The 21,900-nt window shown below is 51.2% G+C and overlaps 1 protein-coding gene across 1 annotated transcript; it reads right to left on the bottom strand.

Annotated features, from left to right (window-relative positions):
- Positions 1–5,286: 5,286 nt before the first annotated feature.
- LOC131807460 (N-alpha-acetyltransferase 50-like) lies at positions 5,287–6,050 on the bottom strand. The gene has a single exon (XM_059132833.1). The coding sequence runs from the start codon at positions 5,855–5,857 to the stop codon at positions 5,348–5,350; it is 510 nt and encodes a 169-aa protein (XP_058988816.1). The 5' UTR covers positions 5,858–6,050; the 3' UTR covers positions 5,287–5,347.
- Between the last annotated feature and the right edge of the window lie 15,850 nt (positions 6,051–21,900).

Genomic DNA, 21,900 nt, shown 5'->3' with positions numbered 1-21,900 from the left:
TAGCCCCTAGAAGAAGGGAGGTCTCAGCGGGGAGCTGCTAATGTGATGATCTGGCGGCTTTATTAGCATCTCTCATAAATAAGCTGGGCACTTAGCACAACAGACAGTGAGAGAGCAAATATCAGCAGTGGGTGCGGGAGGGCTGGGAAGGGGAGCACTCCAGTTGGGCTCCAGGGAAGCTTCTGGAAAGAGTGAGGAGTAAACAGTAACAAGCCTCTCCCCTCCCACAATGTGACGGCCTGGGACACAGGTCCTTACAGAGGAAGAGTTGGTTCCCATACCCTACAGGCTGCTTGTTCTCCCTCTGATTTTCCAAATGTGAGTGTCCAGGTGCTACTGGACAAGCCCACTGGGAAGTCTGTGGGCACCTCAGACATAGCATGTCCCCACCTGACCTCTGAGAGTCCCCACCTGGAACCTGCTCCTCCTGCAGGTGTCCCCGTCACAGCTGATGGCAAATGCCTGAGATGATGGGTGAGAAGGGCCTTAGCCAAGATGTGAAGGACAAACAGAGATCCAATATGGTGCCCGGAGGAACACACGAGCGACAGTATTTAACTGAAACCACCTGCCTAAAGGGGAGGGAAGGGTGAATGGGCAGAGCACTGAGGATTTTTAAGGCAGTGAAACTACTCTGTATGACTATGTAATGATGGGTACATGTCATTACACATCTGCCCAAACCCATAGCACAGACACCACCGCCACGATTGAGCCCCTAGGATCAACTATGGTCGTTGCCTGACTGCAACGTGTCCACGCAAGCTCGTCATTTGTAACAAACACACCACTCTGGTGAGGACTCTGCCAGTAGGGGAGGCTGGGCCCATGCAGTGCCAGGGGCTTATGGGAATAATCTGTACCTTCCACTCGATTGTGCTGTAAAGTCAAACCTTCTCTGAAACATAAAGTTTAGAAAATTCAGCTATCATTTCTAAGGGGAGGGAATGGGACACTACAGGAGATAAAAGATACTGTAATTTTATCTTTAATTTTCATTACCTTTATAAGAAAAATAATTGTCCATTCTTCATATTTTGGGGCATATGCATTTTTCTCATTCTCTGTACTTGTATATCTTGTAGCGACTTCTCAAATAAAAGAATGACAAACAAACAAACGAATGAAGGAATGAGCTACTAGTCACAGCAGGGACCCAGGGAGCCAAGGGAACCGTGGGTGGGAGGCTGGAGCCGAGGTTCAGGGTCTGACAGTGGGATACCAGTGGGGGCTAGAACAAGGCTTTCTGCTTTCACCAGAAAGGTCCGGGAGGTGACCTGAGCTGACCTCGAGGGGCAGAACTGGTGACCAGTGAGGGACCGAGAGCAGCTCACTGAAAGTCGTTCTGTTCATCTTCCTAAGGGACAGACTTTGCACAGGAGACAGACTCTTAGGAAAGGCTGGGGGACCCCTTAGATTCCTAACCCCGTGAATTACTTTCTGCCTGTGGGTCCATCCCAGCAAAGGATGGCTGTAGAAGCTGCTCGAAGAACTGGCCCCATTCCCAAGACCAATGCTCACTGCTTCTCCAGGATAACAGGGAAGAGGGGTGCAATTTCGTTCTCCGGGAGTCTCACAGGCCACAAAACTGCTTTGGGGGATGCCCCTGTCGGAGGCCAAGCAATGAGACTTCTCTTTATTTTCCTTCTCATCACACAGCTGATGCCAGTGCACTGATTTGGAATCATTCCTTATGACCATCAACCCTGCCTCTGCCTTGCTGAGTCGCCCTAGGATGCCCAAGCCCCAGCCCCCTCACATCCACACTCTGGTCTGCGAAATGGGTTGAAGCCTGCAAAGCAGGAAAATCCCCACAATGCCTTGAAAGGTGGTTCCCCCAACCCCCCACTGCAACACACACACAAGCACACATGCACGCACACACATTCTCCATCAAGAGTACAGGATAAGAAGTAACTACTCTGATTTCCACCGGGGTAGTTAGATATCACCATTCATTTATAATAATAGAAACAACAACAGTATTAATAATGATGATTTTTGATATTCTTTCTTACTATAATACACCAGTGCAATCAATTTATTATTCAATTTTCTCTATCATAGCCACATAGGACAAATGTTATTTATTAGCATTTTCATCTTAAAAATGAAGTCACAGACCCAGAAGTATCACTTTCCTCAAGTCACAGAATTAGGAATGAATCCAGCCTGAAACTGCTCTCCTTTGCCTTTTGCAACAAGCTGTTCTATCTCTGCTGTGTCCTCTGTGCCCTGGGGGGCCTGGCCCATGGACAGATTTCCTGGATACGGTGATGGTCCCCACCCTCCAGGAGGTCCCAGTCTTTACCAGCCAGGCTCTACAGACTGGCCCTGAGAGGCTCAGTTGACGCAGTGCTCTCCTCGGGCCCGGGGCCCCTGGAGGAAGAGAACTCCCATCTAACCCCCAGTGCCTAGTCCAGCACCTGGCAAGAACAGTCCTGTGTCATCTCTCCCGGGATTTATGCTGGAGTCACTGTTCTGTCCAGCTCGGCTTGGTGTGACTTCTCCACGTTCTGGACCCACTGCCTTGTTCCCATGGTTCTGGAACCTGGCTCTTCTCGTGTGTGTCTAATTCTTCTCCTCCTTTTCTTCTTTGCTGTCACCAGAAAAAGAAAACAAGCGGTTTCCCTCTAGATTTTTGGGATCCCTGTGATTTGCAGAAGAGTCAAACTCATCCTTCGTTGGTGGCACATTTCACAGGGGGCCTGTGAGTCTCCCGGCATAGCACGCAGTTGACTTGGAAGGGAGTTGTTACCTCTGAAGTAGTGTGGTGATATCTAACTACCCCGGTGGAAATCTGAGGACTGTCCATCTGGATGCAGACTGTCCCTCCCTCAGATGTCTGTCTGTCTTCTGGGCGTTGGAGGAAACAGCTGGAAAAGAATGGACTCCACCTGGAGCTGAACCCTACCATCCTTGCACGTGCACAGCACACCGGGACAAGTGGAAGGACCTTGGGCTCCAGAGGCCTGTTTGTTGTAATTTATACAATGGTTAGCAGAGATTTAGGCCAGAGGCATGTCTGGATTCCTATTTGTGGTATCGAGGGGCCACTTTATTTATGCTGTAACATCAGTGATTCTTTGACGTTATGAAGGGAATGATCCTTTAAGCCCACTTCTGTGTATACAAGTTACACATTTTACCTGATTTTTCTGTCTGCCAGGAAAGGCTCATGGCTCTCACTAGGCTGAGAAATTTATAATATATACATGTCTTTCCCCTTCTAGTCTAAGTCTTTGAATTTTATGGGATCTTAAGAAACATAACTTTATGCACTTTGGAACCCTTATAACCTTTCGTGTTCCTAGACCATACGATACTTACATCCTATCTTTAGGAAAAGATAATTAAGTTATATGCTGCTGGATTTTGGGTCTGACTTGCCACCAGAACCCATTAGGTCATTCTATTATTAGTACGCCTGGAGCTAAAAACTGCTTTTTAATGGAAATATTTACATTTACTCCTTCTGTTGTTTGTTGATACATTTAATGAGTCAATAACATAAACATGATTGAATGACAAGACAACAGAAATACACAGAGTATTTCACTTTCTTTTAGAATGTTTTCCATTAACTCATTCTCACTTTGTGTGTAAATATTTTTCTTTCTTTCTTTTTTTTTTAATTTTTTATTTTTTATAAACATATATTTTTATCCCCAGCGGTACAGGTCTGTGAATCACCAGGTTTACACACTTCACAGCACTCACCAAATCACATACCCTCCCCAATGTCCATAATCCCACCCCCTTCTCCCAAACCCCCTCCCCCCGGCAACCCTCAGTTTGTTTTGTGAGATTAAGAGTCACTTATGGTTTGTCTCCCTCCCAATCCCATCTTGTTTCATTTATTCTTCTTCTACCCACTTAAGCCTCCATGTTGTATCACCACTTCCTCATATCAGGGAGATCATATGATAGTTGTCTTTCTCTGCTTGACTTATTTCGCTAAGCATGATACGCTCTAGTTCCATCCATGTTGTTGCAAATGGCAAGATTTCATTTCTTTTGATGGCTGCATAGTATTCCATTGTGTATATATACCACATCTTCTTGATCCATTCATCTGTTGATGGACATCTAGGTTCTTTCCATAGTTTGGCTATTGTGGACATTGCTGCTATAAACATTCGGGTGCATGTGCCCCTTTGGATCACTACATTTGTATCTTTAGGGTAAATACCCAATAGTGCAATTGCTGGGTCATAGGGCAGTTCTATTTTCAACATTTTGAGGAACCTCCATGCTGTTTTCCAGAGTGGCTGCACCAGCTTGCATTCCCACCAACAGTGTAGGAGGGTTCCCCTTTCTCCGCATCCTCGCCAGCATCTGTCATTTCCTGACTTGTTGATTTTAGCCATTCTGACTGGTGTGAGGTGATATCTCATTGTGGTTTTGATTTGTATTTCCCTGATGCCGAGTGATATGGAGCACTTTTTCATGTGTCTGTTCGCCATCTGGATGTCTTCTTTGCAGAAATGTCTGTTCATGTCCTCTGCCCATTTCTTGATTGGATTATTTGTTCTTTGGGTGTTGAGTTTGCTAAGTTCTTTATAGATTCTGGACACTAGTCCTTTATCTGATATGTCGTTTGCAAATATCTTCTCCCATTCTGTCAGTTGTCTTTTGATTTTGTTAACTGTTTCCTTTGCTGTGCAAAAGCTTTTGATCTTGATGAAATCCCAGTAGTTCATTTTTTCCCTTGCTTCCCTTGCCTTTTGCATTGTTCCTAGGAAGATGTTGCTGCGGCAGAGGTCGAAGAGGTTGCTGCCCGTGTTCTCCTCAAGGATTTTGATGGATTCCTTTCGTACATTGAGGTCCTTCATCCATTTTGAGTCTATTTTTGTGTGTGGTGTAAGGGAATGGTCCAATTTCATTTTTTTGCATGTGGCTGTCCAATTTTCCCAGCACCATTTATTGAAAAGGCTGTCTTTTTTCCATTGGACATTCTTTCCTGCTTTGTCGAAGATTAGTTGACCATAGATTTGAGGGTCTATTTCTGGGCTCTCTATTCTGTTCCATTGATCTATGTGTCTGTTTTTGTGCCAGTACCATGCTGTCTTGATGATGACAGCTTTGTAATAGAGCCTGAAGTCCGGAATTGTGATGCCACCAACGTTGGCTTTCTTTTTCAATATCCCTTTGGCTATTCGAGGTCTTTTCTGGTTCCATATAAATTTTAGCATTATTTGTTCCATTTCTTTTTAGAGGAAAGAAAAAGAAAGAAAGGAGGACGAACAAGAACAAGAAGGGGGGGGAGAAAGAAAGAGGGGGGAATCAATGGGCCTCTCTTTTATTTGGCGACAAGCAAGTGCAAGAAAGTTCATTTCTAATTTGTTCAGTTGTCTGTCTTTTGCACATCTGCATTCTGGCCAGAAGGGACTTTGAGGTTTTTCTGCAACACATGAGCATCTGCGGGCTCTATCCTCTTATAGTAGTTCTTCTTTGTCTCAATAATCTCAAAGCCAAACTTCCTGTAGAAGCCAATTGCTGATTCATTGCTGATCTGGACATGCAGATAGATGTTGTCAAAAGTGCCATCTTTTTCACAGATGTTTAAGACATGATTTAACATTTTAGTTCCTATTCCTAGCCTTCGGTATGGTGCCAAACATCCTAGTGTCATGATGTAAAGTCTCTTCTGATTCTGTGAATGATCCACCCTACCGCATACTGCACCTACTGCAATATCATTGAAATAGGCAAGTTTTGCTAGCTCGCCAACCTCCAGCACATCCTTGTAGAACTTGTCATTGTAGCTGACTGGAAAGATGACCTGGTTTAGTCTCTTCAACTGTTTAATATTGTGTGGTGTCACATCTCCCAGCTCGATCCGGCTACCTTTCATCTTCCCCGCCTGCTGAGGCCGTTGTTACCACCGATATCAACGCCGTTGTCGTCGCCGCCCTGAGCTCTCCGCGCCCTCAGCTCGGGCCACTCAACCCCCACAAGCCGGCCTCCCCGCCTAGGGCAGGGAGCCGAGCGGGTGACGGAGGCCGCGAGAGTCAAGCGCAGCCCTGCGTCTCTGGAGGGGGCGGGGGTGTCTCTCTCTTTTTTTTTTTTAAGATTATATTTATTTGACAGAGATCACAAGTAGGCAGAGAAGCAGGCAGAGGGAGAGAGGAGGAAGCACACTCCCTGACGAGCAGAGAGCCCGATGCGGGGCTCAATCCCAGAATCCTGGGATCATGACCTGAGCTGAAGGCAGAGGCCCAACCCACTGAGCCACCCAGGTGCCCCTGTAAATATTTTTCTAAACACTTTTTTTCTCAGACCCCTTTGAGAAGCTGATAAGCTACTGACCCTCTCTCCTGTAATATACTAACAGTTTTGTTAGTATCACACCTGGGCTATACTAACTTTCTGGATGTGTACTTCATATCTGTTGCATTGCTGTCTTCTGATACTTAGTTTCTCATCAGTTTGTTCATCCTCTGACCAATTTTTCTCTCTTTCAGTGTAACAGTTTTCTACTCTTTCAGTGTAACAGTGTAACAGTTAAATACTCTGAAACAGCTTTGAGCACAGTGCGATGCACTCATGAAGTATGGAACAACTAACTCCACTCTGGGATCAGAGAAGATCACAAAGGGATGGCGATGATCTTGGAGCTAAAGCCTGAGAGATAACCCAAAGTCTCCCAGGCAGGGTGGGAGGAGGAAAAGACTCCCAGTTAGATGGAACAGCATGTAGAACAGTATGGAAAACTTCTCTAAGAAGCTTCAGAGAGAAGGGATGGCATCAGTGAGAGGTCTGGGGTGCAGCTGAAGCAACAGAGGGAAAAACAGATGTCAGCAGGAGGGCACCTAAGGAGGCCTCTGCTTGACCATGTCACCTTGCACATGAACTTGAAGATAATTTTACCCTGACATTGGCCTGCTGGAGTCAAGTCCTGCTTCTACCACTCATGGCCTGGGTCACTCAATGACCACCCTGTGGTCATTATCTATCAGCAGTGAGAAGGACTACTGAATTGGGCTTTGTGGGGGTGGGATGGGTTAAGTGAGATCCTGGGCCTTAAGGCAGTGGTAATGGTGGCCCTGGTGTGGCAATTGCTTAATAAATGGCGGCTCTTTGATGATCATTGTTATTATTGAAATTAATGAGAGATGGAAGGACTCCAGTCCTGTTTGCCTTGGGGTTGCTGGGATTTAAGGGTGTCTGTTCTTGGGTGAGGAGGCAGGGAGGAAGGAAGTACTGGAGGCTCCAGGCTTTGCGTGGGTAGACGCAGCCAGAGAACAGTGGAGGAGAATTCATCGTCTCTCCCCAGAAGGCCGGGGCCAGGCAGGTTTTGGCAGAATCTAGCTGGCGGCATTTTATCAGCCTTGGAGATGGTGCGCGTCTGGGAAAGTGAATGCCGCAGGGACCGGTGTGCAGGGAGACGATAAAGCCTTTCAACGTGGGGTGCCTCCTGTATCCCTGTGCCCACGCTGTGATCGCGTAAAGATCCATGCCCCACCCCGGAGCCCCAAATGGCACACACTTCGCAGGCCCGCACCAGCCCACGAACACCCTGCTAGTGCACACCCCCGCACACCAGTGCTGGACGATCCCAGGCCCCGGGACTGGCCCTAGACTCTGGGATTGCGAATCAGGCACTCTGGCCTCCAAGTCGTGTTCAACCCCGTCCATGTGAGGTTGCATGGATGCGTGTGAGGGCTCTGTGCACACGACTGTTTCAGGAAGTGCATGTGTGTGTGAGATGGTGGGAAAATGCTGTGTGTAGGGGGGGAAGGGTGTGGCTCCATGGTTGTATGCATTTTGGAGGATATATGTGTGGACAGGCACATGTGTGTGAGAGAGGTTTTGAACACACGTGTAAATGTGCTCACACGTGTGTGTCTACCACTGTCCCTGTGGGTGTGCACTTACGCAGACACACACGCACTGGGGGACGAGGTGTGGATCTGCACCCAGACGTGACGGAATCCCCATCGCAGGGCCCCCATACAGCTCTAAGGGAAGCAGATGTCCTCCTGGCAGCCCCCACCCTCTTCTTCCCACACTCCTCCCTCCTCCCCACACCGCTCCCCCCAACCCCCCAGGGCTCTCCTTCCCCTGCTGCTGGTCCTCCCAGGCCAGGAGCAGGACAGCAGCCCGATGAGGGAGGCTGCATTAGATGCTGCTCATCGGTGTTTTCCGAGCTGGGGGGCCGCAGCGTCAGCGGGGGCGTCAGCAGCCCCTGGGACAATGCGGGGATGGACAGAGGGGCTCTTGGGGTGGCTCATACTTCACGGGTTGCTTTTCGGGGTGCACAAGTGAGGCTTGCCCTGTGGAGTCAAGACTGCCGTTCTGGAGAAAGACCTCCACCCATGAGCCCGGGCCTCCTGCAGACCTGACGGCTGTTTGACATGGAAACACGGGAGACCCCGCTCCCTCAGGAGCCGCACGTGGAGCCCCGCACTGAAAACCCTTCTCTGGCCACTTGGAGCACGTGGCCTTGGCGGAGGCATTTCCCACCTCTCAGGCTCGCTCCCCCGCTCTGGGATAAGGAACACATGAGCACCCATGATTTCTGTCTGTGTGTGTCCACCCTCGTCCACCTCTGATTTCCCACTGGGGACACCGCCTCCCTCCGCTGAGTCAGCAGGAGCGCTGAGCAGCACCAAACCCAACCAGCACCAGGGGCCGCCTTGTGACCAAGTACGCGCAAGCGGAGTGTCCATCCTCTTGGACGCTCTGATTGGCTACGGGGTGGCCATGCGACCCAAAATGGGCCAATGAGAGGCTGTCCTAGGGCTTCCGCAGCATCCGGTGGGGCGGGACCCTGGGTGCAGGGACTTCTGGGCTGGCGGGAGGGAAGCCGGGAGCCGCTGGCGGTCACCGTGGTCGCCGCTTGGAGACAACCTGCTCGAGAGTGAAGCCGGCCCAGAGGAAAGCAGAGCCCAGAGACGGAGAGGGACAGAGTCGTGACCAAATTGTTGGAGTCCGTGGATCCAGCTGCGTCAGGGGAGCTAATAAATGTTCTTTCTCACTTAAGTCTGTTTGAATTGAGTTTCTGCCATTCGCACCGGGAAGGATCCCCGTTAATGGAGCCCGTGGTTTTCCTCCGGGACCCCCAAGTGGCGAGACCAGGCAGGCCGCGGAGGCTGTGTCCTCCGAATCTGGGACCAGGCGTGCCGAGGGGCTCCTCCGGGTCAGGCAGGGCTGTGCTGTGTCCCCTTGGCCACCCCCAGGACGGCCCGGCTCAGGGGAACCAAGGGAGCCTCAGGACCCGGCTCGGGGTCCCTCTGTCCGTGGGTCACACAGTCCTGCCCAGTCCGGTGGCTCCAGGCAGGGAGAGCCAGCGGCTTCCCAGAGGGCGTAGACTCTGAGCGGGATGAGAGGAGAGAGATGGTAGGACATGTTCCACACTTGAAAATGCAGCGCGGCTGGCTATGCAGTGTCAGCGCCCGCATCTCACGGGCCTGGATCATGAGCTCGTGCAGGCAGGAGGGCGAATGGCCAGTTCGCCGCCAGTAGGGAGCACGGCCTAACCCCGTGCTCCCGCTCTGCAGCGGCTCCATCTCGCTCAGAGCAAAAGCCAATGTTCTCAAAATGACACTTAAGACTCTGATCCCACCCAGCTGCCCAGGTGACCTTTAACCTCAGAGCCTTTGCATCTCCTCCCACGCCAAAGCCTCTTCCCCAAGACAGCCACGTGACTCTCCTCTTTCAATTTTCACTCAAACATCACCTTGTCAGTGAGGCCCTCCCCACCACACCCGGATCCGACTTGGCATATCTGTCTTCTGGTCCTGCTATATTTTTTCCATAGCATCATCATGATGATTATTATATAATCATTAATTTATTTGTTGCCTGTTTCCCACTCTGGGATGCCAGCTTCAGGAGGAATGTGTCCCTCTTTCTTCACTGCTGTGTCTTTAGGACCTAGCATAGTGCCTGGCCCATAGTGGACACTTTGTAAGAATATGTTGAGTGAATGAATGGATTCTCCCTCTGGAAAACGCCCATCCTCCACTCTCAGTGGACATTTTCTGGGTAGGATGGACCCCACACCCAACTCCATGCCAGACACACAACCCAGGCCTGTAATTGACATATCCAGAACGACTGGGTATACTGGGCCAGCTGTATTTGAATGAAGGGTTGAAATTTTGGCCACTGAGCCTGTGTCCTGACATGGGGCTATTTCTCCCAATAGAAAAGGGCCTCTTTTCTAGCTCACCAAGGCACTAAAAGAGAAACCTGGCCCTGAAAATATTTCCCACTCTGACTCCAGTGTTGTGTCAGAGATGGGCATGTGACCAAGATGGTCCAGGCAGGTGAATCCTGAGAAATGCACCAGTGCCACCAGGAAGCAAACTCTTCCCTTCAGGGTTGCTGGGCAGGTAGGTGGCATCTCCCTGCATCGAAGGGAAAGGAACAGAGAAATGCTGTAAGCTGGAAATAAATGACAGGAGTCCCTGGATCCAGCCCTACCTGAGGCCCACACCACTCTTGAGACTTTTCAGGCCCATCCACACATTCCCTTTATACTTACATCTCTTAAAGTTATGTTTAAAGACAGGTCTCACCTGTCCTTGCAGCTTTAGGCTCCCATCTGACCCAGGGGGCAGGGTAGTCATACCCCACAGGGCAGCCATGAACATGGGATGAGCCCTGCCTTTGAAAAGCATTTGGTCATTTTAAAGTCCTTCATGCATTTGAAGGGCTGCTGGAGGTGCTGGTGGGTGTGACCTCATCTCCACTCATCCTCTCCCCTGAGCTGTCCAGGGGGGAGGAAGGAGTTCAGATCCCTCCCCAAGGCAGCCTCTGCCCCCTCCCCAAAAGGGGTGTCAGGAAGTTCAGATCCCTCCCCAGGGCAGCCTCTGTCCCCTCCCCAAAAGGGGTGTCAGGAAGGAGTTCAGATCCCTCCCCAGGGCAGCCTCTGCCCCCTCCCCAAAAGGGGTGTCAGCTACTCACAGCTCCTCTCTTTAAGCCAAATAATCTTCTCCTTTCCCATTTTTCATCTTGAAAAATGGCAAATTGAAGCACTTAATTTTCCTCCTCCAACCCAATTAATGTGGACGTACTCAGCACCGAGCCTCCGCTGTGAGCGGTGAATCATTTATATCAATTAGTGAAACTAACACGAGCTTTTGTGTAGGTCAACTCCAGCAGAGGCTGTCCTCCAGGAAGGGATGCCCAGTGGGGAAGCCCAAGCATGAAGTCCCCACCGGGAGTGTGGGGTTTTGGGGGCCATTAGGATTGTGTTGTGACAATATTTTTGACAGGGCACTGGTCCAGCCACCTGTCCTTCCCGTGATGTCTCCATGTGAACGTATTCAGGGAACAAGAGAATTTCCAGACACAGCTGCATCTCACTGTAAGAAGTTGGGGCTTTGTTCCCTAAACCTTCAAGCAGACCCACACAGCCAAACTGGAATCATGAGTCTATCTCCAAAGAACATCTGAGTCCCCCACTAGGCACCCCTCCAACCCAGCCTGAGCCCCATCATTCACCACGGCACTCCTGGACCATTGCACCTGGCTCCTTCTTGGTCTCTGGGGTCCACTTGGGCTTTCCCAATCCATGCCTGCACCCTATAATCAGAAGGAGCTTTTAAAAATATAAATCAGGGGCACCTGGCTGGCTCAGTCAGTGGAGCGTGCAACTCTTGATGGTAGGGTTGTGAGTTTGAGCCCTCCCCCGCATTGGATGTAGAGATTACTTGAAATCTTGAAAGAAAAAATAAATCAGTCATGTCACTACCCTACTATGAAAACTTCGGTGCCTCCCTATTGTACTTAGAATCCAAACTCCCTGTCATGCCCTTCAGCACCTTGCATGGTCTGGCACCTGCTGACTCTGAGACACCTCACTCTTGACTCTCCTCTAGCTGCCTCAGTGCCTCCTTCCTGTCCCTCCAACTCCCCAAGCTTGTTCTTGCCCAGGTCCTTTGCACATGCTATTCCCCCACATCTTTTCCTGGTGGCTCTTTCTCATCCTTTAGGTCTTAGCTCAAATGTGACTCCCCACACCCAGACTGAAGTCACCCTCCTCAGCTGCTGTTGATCCTTTTCCAATCCACGCAAACTCAAACATTTAGGGCACATCCACAGTATACCAGCCACTGCTCTGTGGGCTGGGAATACAGAAGTAAGCAAGACAGACAAAAACTCTCCACCTCCCTTGCACTGCTCTTGGCACTCTAGGGACCAGACAAGTCAGGGAAGAGATCCATTGTCTTAAGAAATTTTCAGTTTCTAACTCGGGACTCAGTTTACTCCAAGAGCTTCTTACAGAATTATGTATGGTTAAGTCATGCAGTGAAACACTGCTTACAGAAAATTAGATGAAGCAAAGAGAATTGACTGGATCCACCAGCCAAGTGAGAGGGGGAGCGTGTTAGGTGTGTTGGAGGAGGCGTGGCTAGAGCAGAGGAAGCAAGGGGAGAGCAGGGCACAGGGAGAAAGAGAGATGGGGCAGGACACAAGGCCCGCGTCTCTCATGGGGATAGCGACTTGTCTTCTGAGTGAGGCGGGAGCCATGGAGGGCTCTGTGCAGGGCAGGCATGGCCTGATTGGGGCTTTCGTAGGATTCCCCTAGCCAGAGTGGAGAATGGACTATAAGGGGTGAGAGCAGAAGCAGGCAGAACATTCGGGGTGCTACGACAGTGCAGGTTTGATGCTCCAGGAGCAGGTGAGGAGTTGCAGGGGAGGGGTCTCCGTCTCGATCCTGAATAACTTGGGGGGATTAGAAAGTAGGTATGAGGACATAAAGAAAGGCCTAGACTCTCCATGGGCTTTGCAAAGCTCTCCTGGGATCCCTGTTTGAAGGGCCCTTTGAATGATGTGCATGTGCTCCTATATTCACTCATTCATTAATTCTGGAAACCATTCATTCATTCCAAACCTATGAGAGTCTTTGAATCTAGATGCATCTGGTCCAGTTCATGTCTTAACCACTTCCCTTTGGATGTCTTTAGTCTTTTGGGGTCTCAGTTTCCACTTCTGTAAAATGGGGAAGCTCACAAACCTTGCACCTAAAGGGTTGCTGTGAACTCCTAGCGGGAGAGCACGTCAGAGCCCAGCACAGAGCAAACTTTCAATACGCCGGTGTCTGATTTCCTTCCTCTCTCCTCCCTCCCAGATGTCCATCGGTTTCCCTTCCTCTTGTCTGATTTCACTTGATTAGATGAGAGGGTCCAAGACAGCAGTGATTTTTATGTTTTTCTGAGGGCTTGTTGTCGTTCAGGGTTTCATTCCCAGTGCCTAGAACTTTCCTTGGCACAGAGTGGGAGCTCCCCAAGTATCTGTTGGATGAATGAATTCCCTTGAGTCCTGAACATATGGAAAGGGCCTCCTCAGGGGGTGGGGATGGATTCCAAATTCCAAAAAAGCAGGTCAAAGTGGGGGCAGCAAACACATCTACGGGGACCTTGTTCTATACTCTTACAGGCCCGAAAAATGAGCATTAATGAAATGTTTAATGTCTTCCTTAGCTCATGTGCAAGTTGTAGGTCAAATTTATGGGCCAGAGAGAGTTGTATTTCTAATCCGGTCTATGTAACTTTTATTACATTAGGGCCCATTGTGTAATCGCTATGCTCTTTAAATATATCTAGGAGAATATTTTTGTTGTTTTAACTATTTATGAAGATAAATATAAAGACATCACTCCCTGGGAGTTCAGCAGTACCTGGTATATTGGGGGTGCTCCCTGGAGGGTCCCTGAGTGGCCAAGGTAGCAACAAAGGCTTCTAGCTTCATGAGCAGTCAGCAGGGGCAGCGATCCACATGTGGGACTCCACTGTGGCCTCAGGCCACATCAGTGAGGAAGGTCCTGTTGCTACTACCATTTTACAGATGAGGAACTTGAAGAGCAGAGGGTCTGAAGTTCTTCTCAAGGCGACACAGCCCTGAAGACCCCAGGTCCCAGCTGACTTCCTCCAAAGCCCAGCCTTTGAATTAACTTTTGTCACAAACTTGGGCCAGATAAATAATTGCAAAACAGCTTCTGAAGCTCTAGAAAGACAAGTACATTTACTCATGTGAATAAAAGATTTAATGTCCGTTCCAGCCCATATGTTAATTTTGTGTCATATTGATGGTTCTGGTGAGTTATCTTTTAATGTGTATGTGTATGTTTTTATTATGCCAGGGGCCCATGATGCAATGAATGTTTTATAAGACATGGAGTATAATTTCATTACTTTTCAGTATTTACAAAGGCTCAAAGTTGTAGGCTCGAGTTTTGTGGCATACTGTGACATAACACGTTCCTCTCTGTGACTTGGTAAGCAGAGCCTTTGGTGAGGCACAACCAGGGGGAGAACCGTAGGACTCAGGGGGCCGCAAGCAGCATTCTGACCATGTGGGAGGAGGCATGAGAGTAAATGGAAACAGATCCCAGGGGAGCGGGCAGCGAGCCCCGCTCCGGGCTCAGAGATGTGTCCCTTGAACCAGGAACCCCAGAGGACACCGCGGGAAGGAGGCCAGAATGGCAAGTGGGGGGTCTCAGGAGACAGGGGAGGTGAGGACAGAGCTTCCCCAGAGGACCGTGTGACACTACCCATGCGACAGCTGCCATCGTAGAAAAGCTATGAAGATGCTGCAGTTGGCGTCCCCAGGCTCTTGGAAAGTCAGGTTTCGTTGTGTTATTTCTTCCATGATTCTTCCTCAGACCCTCGTGGAGAAATGAGAAGGACAGGGCATAAATCCACAGAGGTTTGGCGATGCTCTGCCCAGAGGAGGGAGAGTCTAAATAAATATCTTGTTCTAACTCAGCAGGTGTCGGCAGGGGTGGGAGGTGGAAACTGGCTCCATAGGGGGCTCCGTTTAAAGCTCACAGGGACTGGGTCATGTCGCTGGGAAAAGGTTCCCATTGTCAGGTGGCGTATCAGAGGATGTGTGTGTGTGTGTGTGTGCGTGTGTGTACACAGGTGTGGCTAGCTAAGCACATATATATTCACTAATTCACTTACTCATTCATTTAAACATTCAGAGAATATTTACCGAACACCTGCTGTGTACCTGGAATTGTGTTACACCTTTAAGGGTCAGTGGTTTAAATGGCCAACTAGAGACAGAAGAAACTAAGTACGGTCCACTAATAACCAATAAAGTTGATTTTATGATGACATAAGGATAATGAGGGGAAATAACCAGGCAATCTTTTAAAGATTAATGGGGAGGAGAGGTAGTTCTCCTTACGCAGGAGGGACATGCAGGGACACGAGGAGAGCGGACATGGAGGACTAAGGGAAAACAGGTGACACAGGCCAGAGTCAAGGCAAAGGTTACAGCATTGATGCAGTTAGCTGGGGAGCCTGTGAGATGAGGAGCCGAGAGGTAACGAGAACCTATTTACAGGGATGGTGGCTCATGGTGGAGGCAGGAGGTCAAGGGGATGCACCAGCAGTGCCCCAGGGAGAGGTGACTTGACTCCAGCCAGGTGGGGACAGGGGAAATGAGCAGAGTCAAAGCAGAAAAGCCATGCTGGGGAGTTCCAGGTGACCTAGAACCAGGGGTGGCTCCCTGGTGTGGCTTCAAGAACCCAGTGACAGCTCTGCCTGTGTATAGGAATGGCCTGAACCCCTGGGCAAATGGAGATTTGGGGCACCGAGAGACCGTGTGGGTCAGAGCTGGGACATGACCCAGAGCCTCTTTCCCTGAGCCACCCCAGGGAAAGTCCATCTCTGCCTCCAAAGAGCCAATAGCAGGAGAGAGGCTGGTGCCCAGGATGGCCCCAGGCCCGGGCATTGCTGCTCCTGTATTTGATTTTCCCCATCCATTAGCAAGAAATGTACTAGCGCCAGAGCCGATGTCCCGCTGGAAAATCAATGTCCCATCAGAGCTCACCTTTGCATCCCGCTGCTGCCCTGAGCATCCATCGACACTGGCCGAGACAGAGCGAGACTCAGCCGATGGGCAGGGGGAGCAGGTGCAGCTCCCGTCTGCAGGGCCACATGGCGGGGCACTAGGTCAGTGCCTGGGGCCTCGGGCAGCCTCACCCAGGGCCTGACCTCGCCCTGCAGGAAGGGCACCCGCAGCACAGGGATGGCAGCAGACCCCCCTCTACCTGACTGGGTTCAAACCCCAGATCCACACTTGCCAGCTGTGTGCCTGGGGGATTCACCTCCACTCTCTGGACTCAGTCTCCCCATCTGTAAAACGAGGCTTTAAGGTCAGAGTATCCAAGCTCTTCATGGCAGACCAGAGATTGTTGCAGCTGGTCTGAGCAGCAAAAGAAAGGAATTAAGGTAGTCAGTCTCTAGAAGCCCTGGGAGGACCAGAGAGGCAGGTTTCAAGGCTCCACAGGTGGTGACCAAGTCCGACTTCCCTGGCAGGATGGCTCCCTGGGACCCAGCACTGCTGCCCGGGAGCACTGACACCCAGTGCACACCCTGACACCCAGCCCTGGGTTCAGCAGTGGAAACTCCTTGTGGCCACCCATGTGGCCTCATCCCCTCCTCATGGGACCCTGATCTGGCTGATGAACCTCCTCCTGGGGCTCAGCCCAACTCCTGGAAGATTTCTGGTTTCTGCGGAGGCTACTACATTAGTGGATGGAAGCCTGGAACTGCTGGTGACCAGTTTGCCCCCACCTGGAAGAGCCTGTCTGAGAATGCCACCAACATAGGGGGAAAACAGGGCTGAGAGAAGGAGACTTGGCATTTTATTGACACTGTGGGAGCCCCTGGATGGAGCCGAGCCTGAAGCCATCCTGCCAATGTGTACAGGTGAGCCATGTCCTCTGCAGGGAGCCCAGTCTCCTTATGTGGAGTGAGCTCAGTGGAGTTTATGGGGGGAGGACCCCAAAATGCCACCTCACAGTCTCACCACAGCCTTCTCTGAGCCAACAGCCTACATGGGGGCAAGCCTGGCCTTCTGGAATCTTCTTCCAACCCACATCTGCAGGAAATGCCAGGGGGAGATACGGGCAGATCTGGGTTTTAGCACCGAACACACCTGAGTGCATGACCACCCTCTGCCACTCACTGGTCTTCTCCCCCTCTGAGCCTCAGTGTGCTGATCTCTGAAATGGGGATGGTGGACACATCAATCCTGCAGAGTTGAGAGAGTCAATGTGTATAAAAAGCTGAGTATAGGGCAGGGGCTTAGAGCTGTGCATCCTGGTCTTTCCCTCCTGCGGGGAGGCCAGGTGTGGGTGCAGGAATGACAGCAGAGTCTATGTCTGCCTTTGGTCAGCTTAATGAGGTGATACACAAGCATGGAATGTACCTCCTGGTCATATCAGGGCTCAGTAATAGTTCGTTATTGTCACCGTGATCATCACCACCACCATCATCACCACCATCATCATCAGTTGCAGACATAAGCTGATAAGCTGAACTGGGCGGTGGGGGTGAGGGGGAGGTCTGGGGCACTGACCAGAGGCATGTTATGTGAAGGAGACCAAGAATCTATGGTGGTCAGGGAGGGCTTCCTGGAAGAGGCAGAACTGAAGTCACATTAAAGTTCCAGAGGGACTGTTTAGATGACAGGTCTCAGGAGTCTGAGATCCTCTCTCTGAATGGAGATCCTCTCTCTGCAGCTATTGGCAGTGATGTGTTCACTGGGGGCAGCTCAGTTCCCCCAGTGCTTAGGGTATAGCAGCTCTTTGAGCACAGCCCCAGGAACTCACTCTGATTACCGTGGTGCAGTTTACTGATGAGCTGAGTACTAGAGCTGATAGGAATGCACTCAAGGTCACGAAGCAATAAATTGGTGAAGCTGGGATTTGAACCCAGGCAGCTGGGCTCAGGAGTCCTCTCTCTTGACCACCTTTACCTGAATCCTCTGTGACTCAGTTTCCTCGTCTATGAGATGGGGCAATAACAGAATTTTTACTTAAGGTACTGAGAAAATAAGAAACTTTTCCCTATAAAAACACTTGGAACAGTGCCCACCATGTTAGCTGTTTTTAGTTCTGAGTCCCTTTTCTTCAAGAAGGTGGAAACTTGATCTCAGACAATTTGCTGCTGATTCTTTTCCTTTTCTGAAGATTTACCTAGTGCAGGTGACGGGAGGACCAATATCTCTCTGAGCCATCCACCCTTCAGGCCGGGTGACCTACCCAGCCACCTGCTAAGTGACCAAGTGGTGAACAGGCGGGAGTGGGGGTGGGGCAGCCATGAGCCAAAGTGCATGTGCTCTGTGTAAGGGTTTATGGCCTATCATCTTGTGATGGAAGGGAAGCCCCATGCAGCTTAATTCTTAGCTTTTGAAAGAAGTCAGGGCTTTTGTGTGAAATCTCCTGATTTTAAAAATATTACCAAAATGACAACTTAAAAAGTACCAAGTAGGTCAAGCATAAAATGCTTTGGGCCTGAGCTAATCCTACCCTTGGATGCAGTGGTCCTGTGTTTGGGCCTTGCTGCCTCCCTGGGCTCTATCCCAGCCAGGGGCCCAGGTCCTGGCTTCGCTCTAAGTCCACACACCTATTGGGGACTCTGGCCACCTCCCTGTGGCATTAGGCAGGGGGATTCCTCAAGGTTTATTTGTCTCATATAAGACCCAGGAAAAGCAGAGGCCTCCAGAACAGCTTGAAGGGACAATGCAAAGGCACCCACCCATCCGTTCATCCATCCATCCGTCCATCCATCCATCCATCATCCATTCACCCATCATCCAATCAAAAGAAAATGAGCACCAGTTGCTATGGCCATAGTTTAAATAAACAAATGTCCCTGCGCTTCTGGAACTGATACTCTAGTGGGGGATCCAGACAGGAAGTGAAGTAAATAACATGTGGAGTTATGATAATTACAAAGGAGAAAAATAATGCAGGTAAAGAGGATAGGGAGCGTGTGTGTGTGTGCAGGCCCACACAATTCTAAAGTGGGTGACCAAGGAAGGCCTCACTGATCAGATGATATTTGAGAAAAGACTGTGTTAGTTGAGGAAGAAAGCCATGTAGGCAGGGTATCTGGGAAAGGACATTCTAGATGGAGGGAGCAACAAGTGCAAAGGCCCTGAGGCTCAGTTATGGCTTGTGCATGTGTGTGCGTGTGTGCATGAGGCCCAGCACATAGGTCAGTGTGCCTATGGGAGTGAGTGGGGAGGAGAGTGGGGAATGTGTCTTCCCATTGCACTGGGTCCCAAAGTCAGCTACTTAAGAATCTTGACCTTCTCCTATAGAAGACCGCTTTCCTTTTTAATCATCTCCTAATCCCACTGTTGTTGCACATGCAAATAAATCTGCTTTGCATTGTCACAAGGGTGGGTGAGACGTAAATGGGAAAGATCAGGCAGAGCCTGGAGGATAGCTGCAGGAATGCTGGCTTCAGAGGGGGCAGCCCTGCAGAGGACGGTCCCTCTAGCTGAATGTGGAGCAAGAACTGTAGGGGTGGGGTGAGGGGGACGCAGACCAGAGAGTGGCCCACAGCAGTACTCAGGAGGGACATAAAGTGCCTTGAGTGCACCTTGCAGCCGGCAAGAGGTGATTAAGTCTGGGTATCTGCAGAAGGTGGGCTGGCATGGTTTACTTTGGGTGGAATTTGGGATGTGTGAGAGAGTCACTAGAGAGTTGGGAAAACCAAGGACCAACTGATCGAAGCCTGAAAAGTACCTGCCCACTTTATCTCTTGTCACTTGACAGATCCCAGAGCTGGACCAGACTACACCACCCCTTAGCAGGAGCTCCTTCCCCCAGGGCTGAAGCTAGGGCAAGGGCAGGGCGGATTTCCTGCTCACCGGAGCATGGGGAGGAGGGTTCAGCCCAGAGCCTGACTTACGCTCGCACTTGAGGGGCTCAGCATCGCCAAGGACAGGGACACCGTTCCTCCCTGAGTCTCCAGCCTGAGCACAGGCGTAGCTTGGGGTGAACATAGGCGGCCTCCGTGTGGCATGTGCCAGGCAAAGGCCACTTCCTCCCACAAGGCAGGAGCTGCAGCACCTGTCAGCAGCCTGGAGAGGGACAGCTGCTGGCAACTCCTCATGTGTCTCTCCAGATCCCAATATCCCCTGATCTTCAGGGACTCAAGTGTCACTTGTGCCTGATGGTGGGGGGAGGGGCAGAGTGAGAAAGAGAAAATGCTCAGAGACCCTGGAAAAGGCCCTCCCTCAGCAGCTGTCAGGGTCCATGGTGCACTGTGACAGGTGTCACCAGCCTTGGCTTCTACTGCCCACTCAACAGATACTTACCAAGTGCCCACTGCCAGGGTCACAGCGGCATCCCAGGGTCACACGCAGCCCACAGCGGTGGCAGTCGGGAGGAGGGTGGTCCTCACTCCTGACAGCAGGTACACCAGGAAGGACAGCACTCCTGAATAAGCCGCGCGGCCCCGCGAGCGTCCTCCGCACGAGCACCTGCCCTCGCCTGTGCCCCGGGCTCTTGCCCTCACTTGCCCGCAGAACCCGAGATCCTCCCGCGAGAGCTGATGAGGCCCTTGTCAGAGCCACTGCTGGACCCTGCGTCCACCCACCGGCTGGGGCATCCAGAAAGCCAGGTCCCCTGTGTCCCTGCCTGTCACAGTCCCGTCTTGAGAGCCCAGTTCTGGGAATCGGTCCCCTGCCAGGAAGCTTCCGCTGACAAGAGTATTGATCAGCCTATTGGTCGATGGGGTCTCGCACTGCCCAGACTTCCTGCAAGACCTCGGTGAACTCAGCTCAACAAGCCTAATCTCCCAAGGCCCAGTAGAGCATCTCGGAAACTTCCAAGGGAGGCAGGCGGGCTGGCAGTGGGGCCCATGAAGAAGGGGGCCCTGGAGGAGTCAAGACCCTGGATTCTGCTCTGCCACCATCTGGGTCTCAACAACTGGCATTCTTGCTTTTCAGTCTTTACTACAAGTAATTACTGGGAGCTGCAGCTGGATCTCTGTGATTCACAAATGCTGGAGGGCCCGGGCACAGTTACTCCGTGTCCTGGATCTCATGCTACTGAGGCTGCGGCCCACCGCAGGGTCACCTTCTCTGTACGGGGTTCCCTCCCATGGCCCCGTTGCCACCCAACTTCTACCTGGAGCCAGGAGCCCAGCCCAGGAGACCACAAGGGGCTGAGCCAGTCACAGGATCCACCCCTTGTCTGCGATTGGTGGGCAGTGACCACGCCTGACCAATGGGTGTGAGGGGCGTGTCCTGGGCTCCCCCAACACTTTGCATCCCTCAAGGGATGAGTCTTGCTAAGGAGGAAAACAGAACCTATGACATAAAACAAGACCCCACGCACACGCTTACTCTTCTCTCCAACATTTCTCTCTCCGTGGCTCATTGACACACTGTCGTCCTGTCTGGGCACCACCTCCCCGCCTCCGCCCTGGCCCTTCTTTCCCTTTCCCTGAAGCGGCTCCACATGTGGCCCGAGGGGGACTTCAAACCCCGCTCAGGTCCCTCCTGTGTTGGGACAACCCGGCTGCCATCTCACTCGAACCCCAAACCGACCCCATGGAACGACTTTGCCCCCTCCAAGTGCCTCTCTGCCCTCCTCCCTCCCCACCTCACCCCCGTGGTACACCACCACCCACCCCTGTAGCCCCCCTACTCTCCAGACAGTGCCCACTGGGCCTTTGCCCTGGCTCTGTCCCCCGTCAGGGCTCCCGACACACCCCCATACCTGATGGCTCCTCCCAACACCCCAGGCCTCTGCTCACAGGCCACCTTCCCCAGAGGTCCCCTCCTCCTGCCTTGACGACACAGCACACCGTTACTCCCCATCCCCTTCCCCTGACATATTTATTCTCCCTAAGATTTACCCCAGCCGAACACTACTTTATGTATTTAACCACTTACAGGCTCGGTGTCCCTCTCCTGCCCTGAAACATACGCTCCAAGAGGACAGGGCTCAGGCTTTTCTCCCACAAGGGCCACATTCACACAGTGACTGGGAAGGGCACCTGACACTTAGCAGGAGGTCCGGTAATTGTTGAATGAGTGAGTGGAAGAAAAAGAACAGAGGGGAGCAGGATGCTGACGGCCCCCTGAGCTAACACGCCCAAGGAGCCCATCCTGTGCGGTCAGGGC

Source organism: Mustela lutreola, chromosome 9, assembly GCF_030435805.1.
Source record: "Mustela lutreola isolate mMusLut2 chromosome 9, mMusLut2.pri, whole genome shotgun sequence".
Lineage (NCBI taxonomy): Eukaryota > Metazoa > Chordata > Mammalia > Carnivora > Mustelidae > Mustela > Mustela lutreola.
Note: the sequence above shows the minus strand (reverse complement) of the source record. Positions and strands in the feature narration are given on the sequence as shown.

Coding starts and splice junctions, on each gene's coding strand:
- LOC131807460 (XM_059132833.1), bottom strand. CDS start 5,857: ATGAAAGGTAGCCGGATCGAGCTGGGAGATGTGACACCACACAATATT.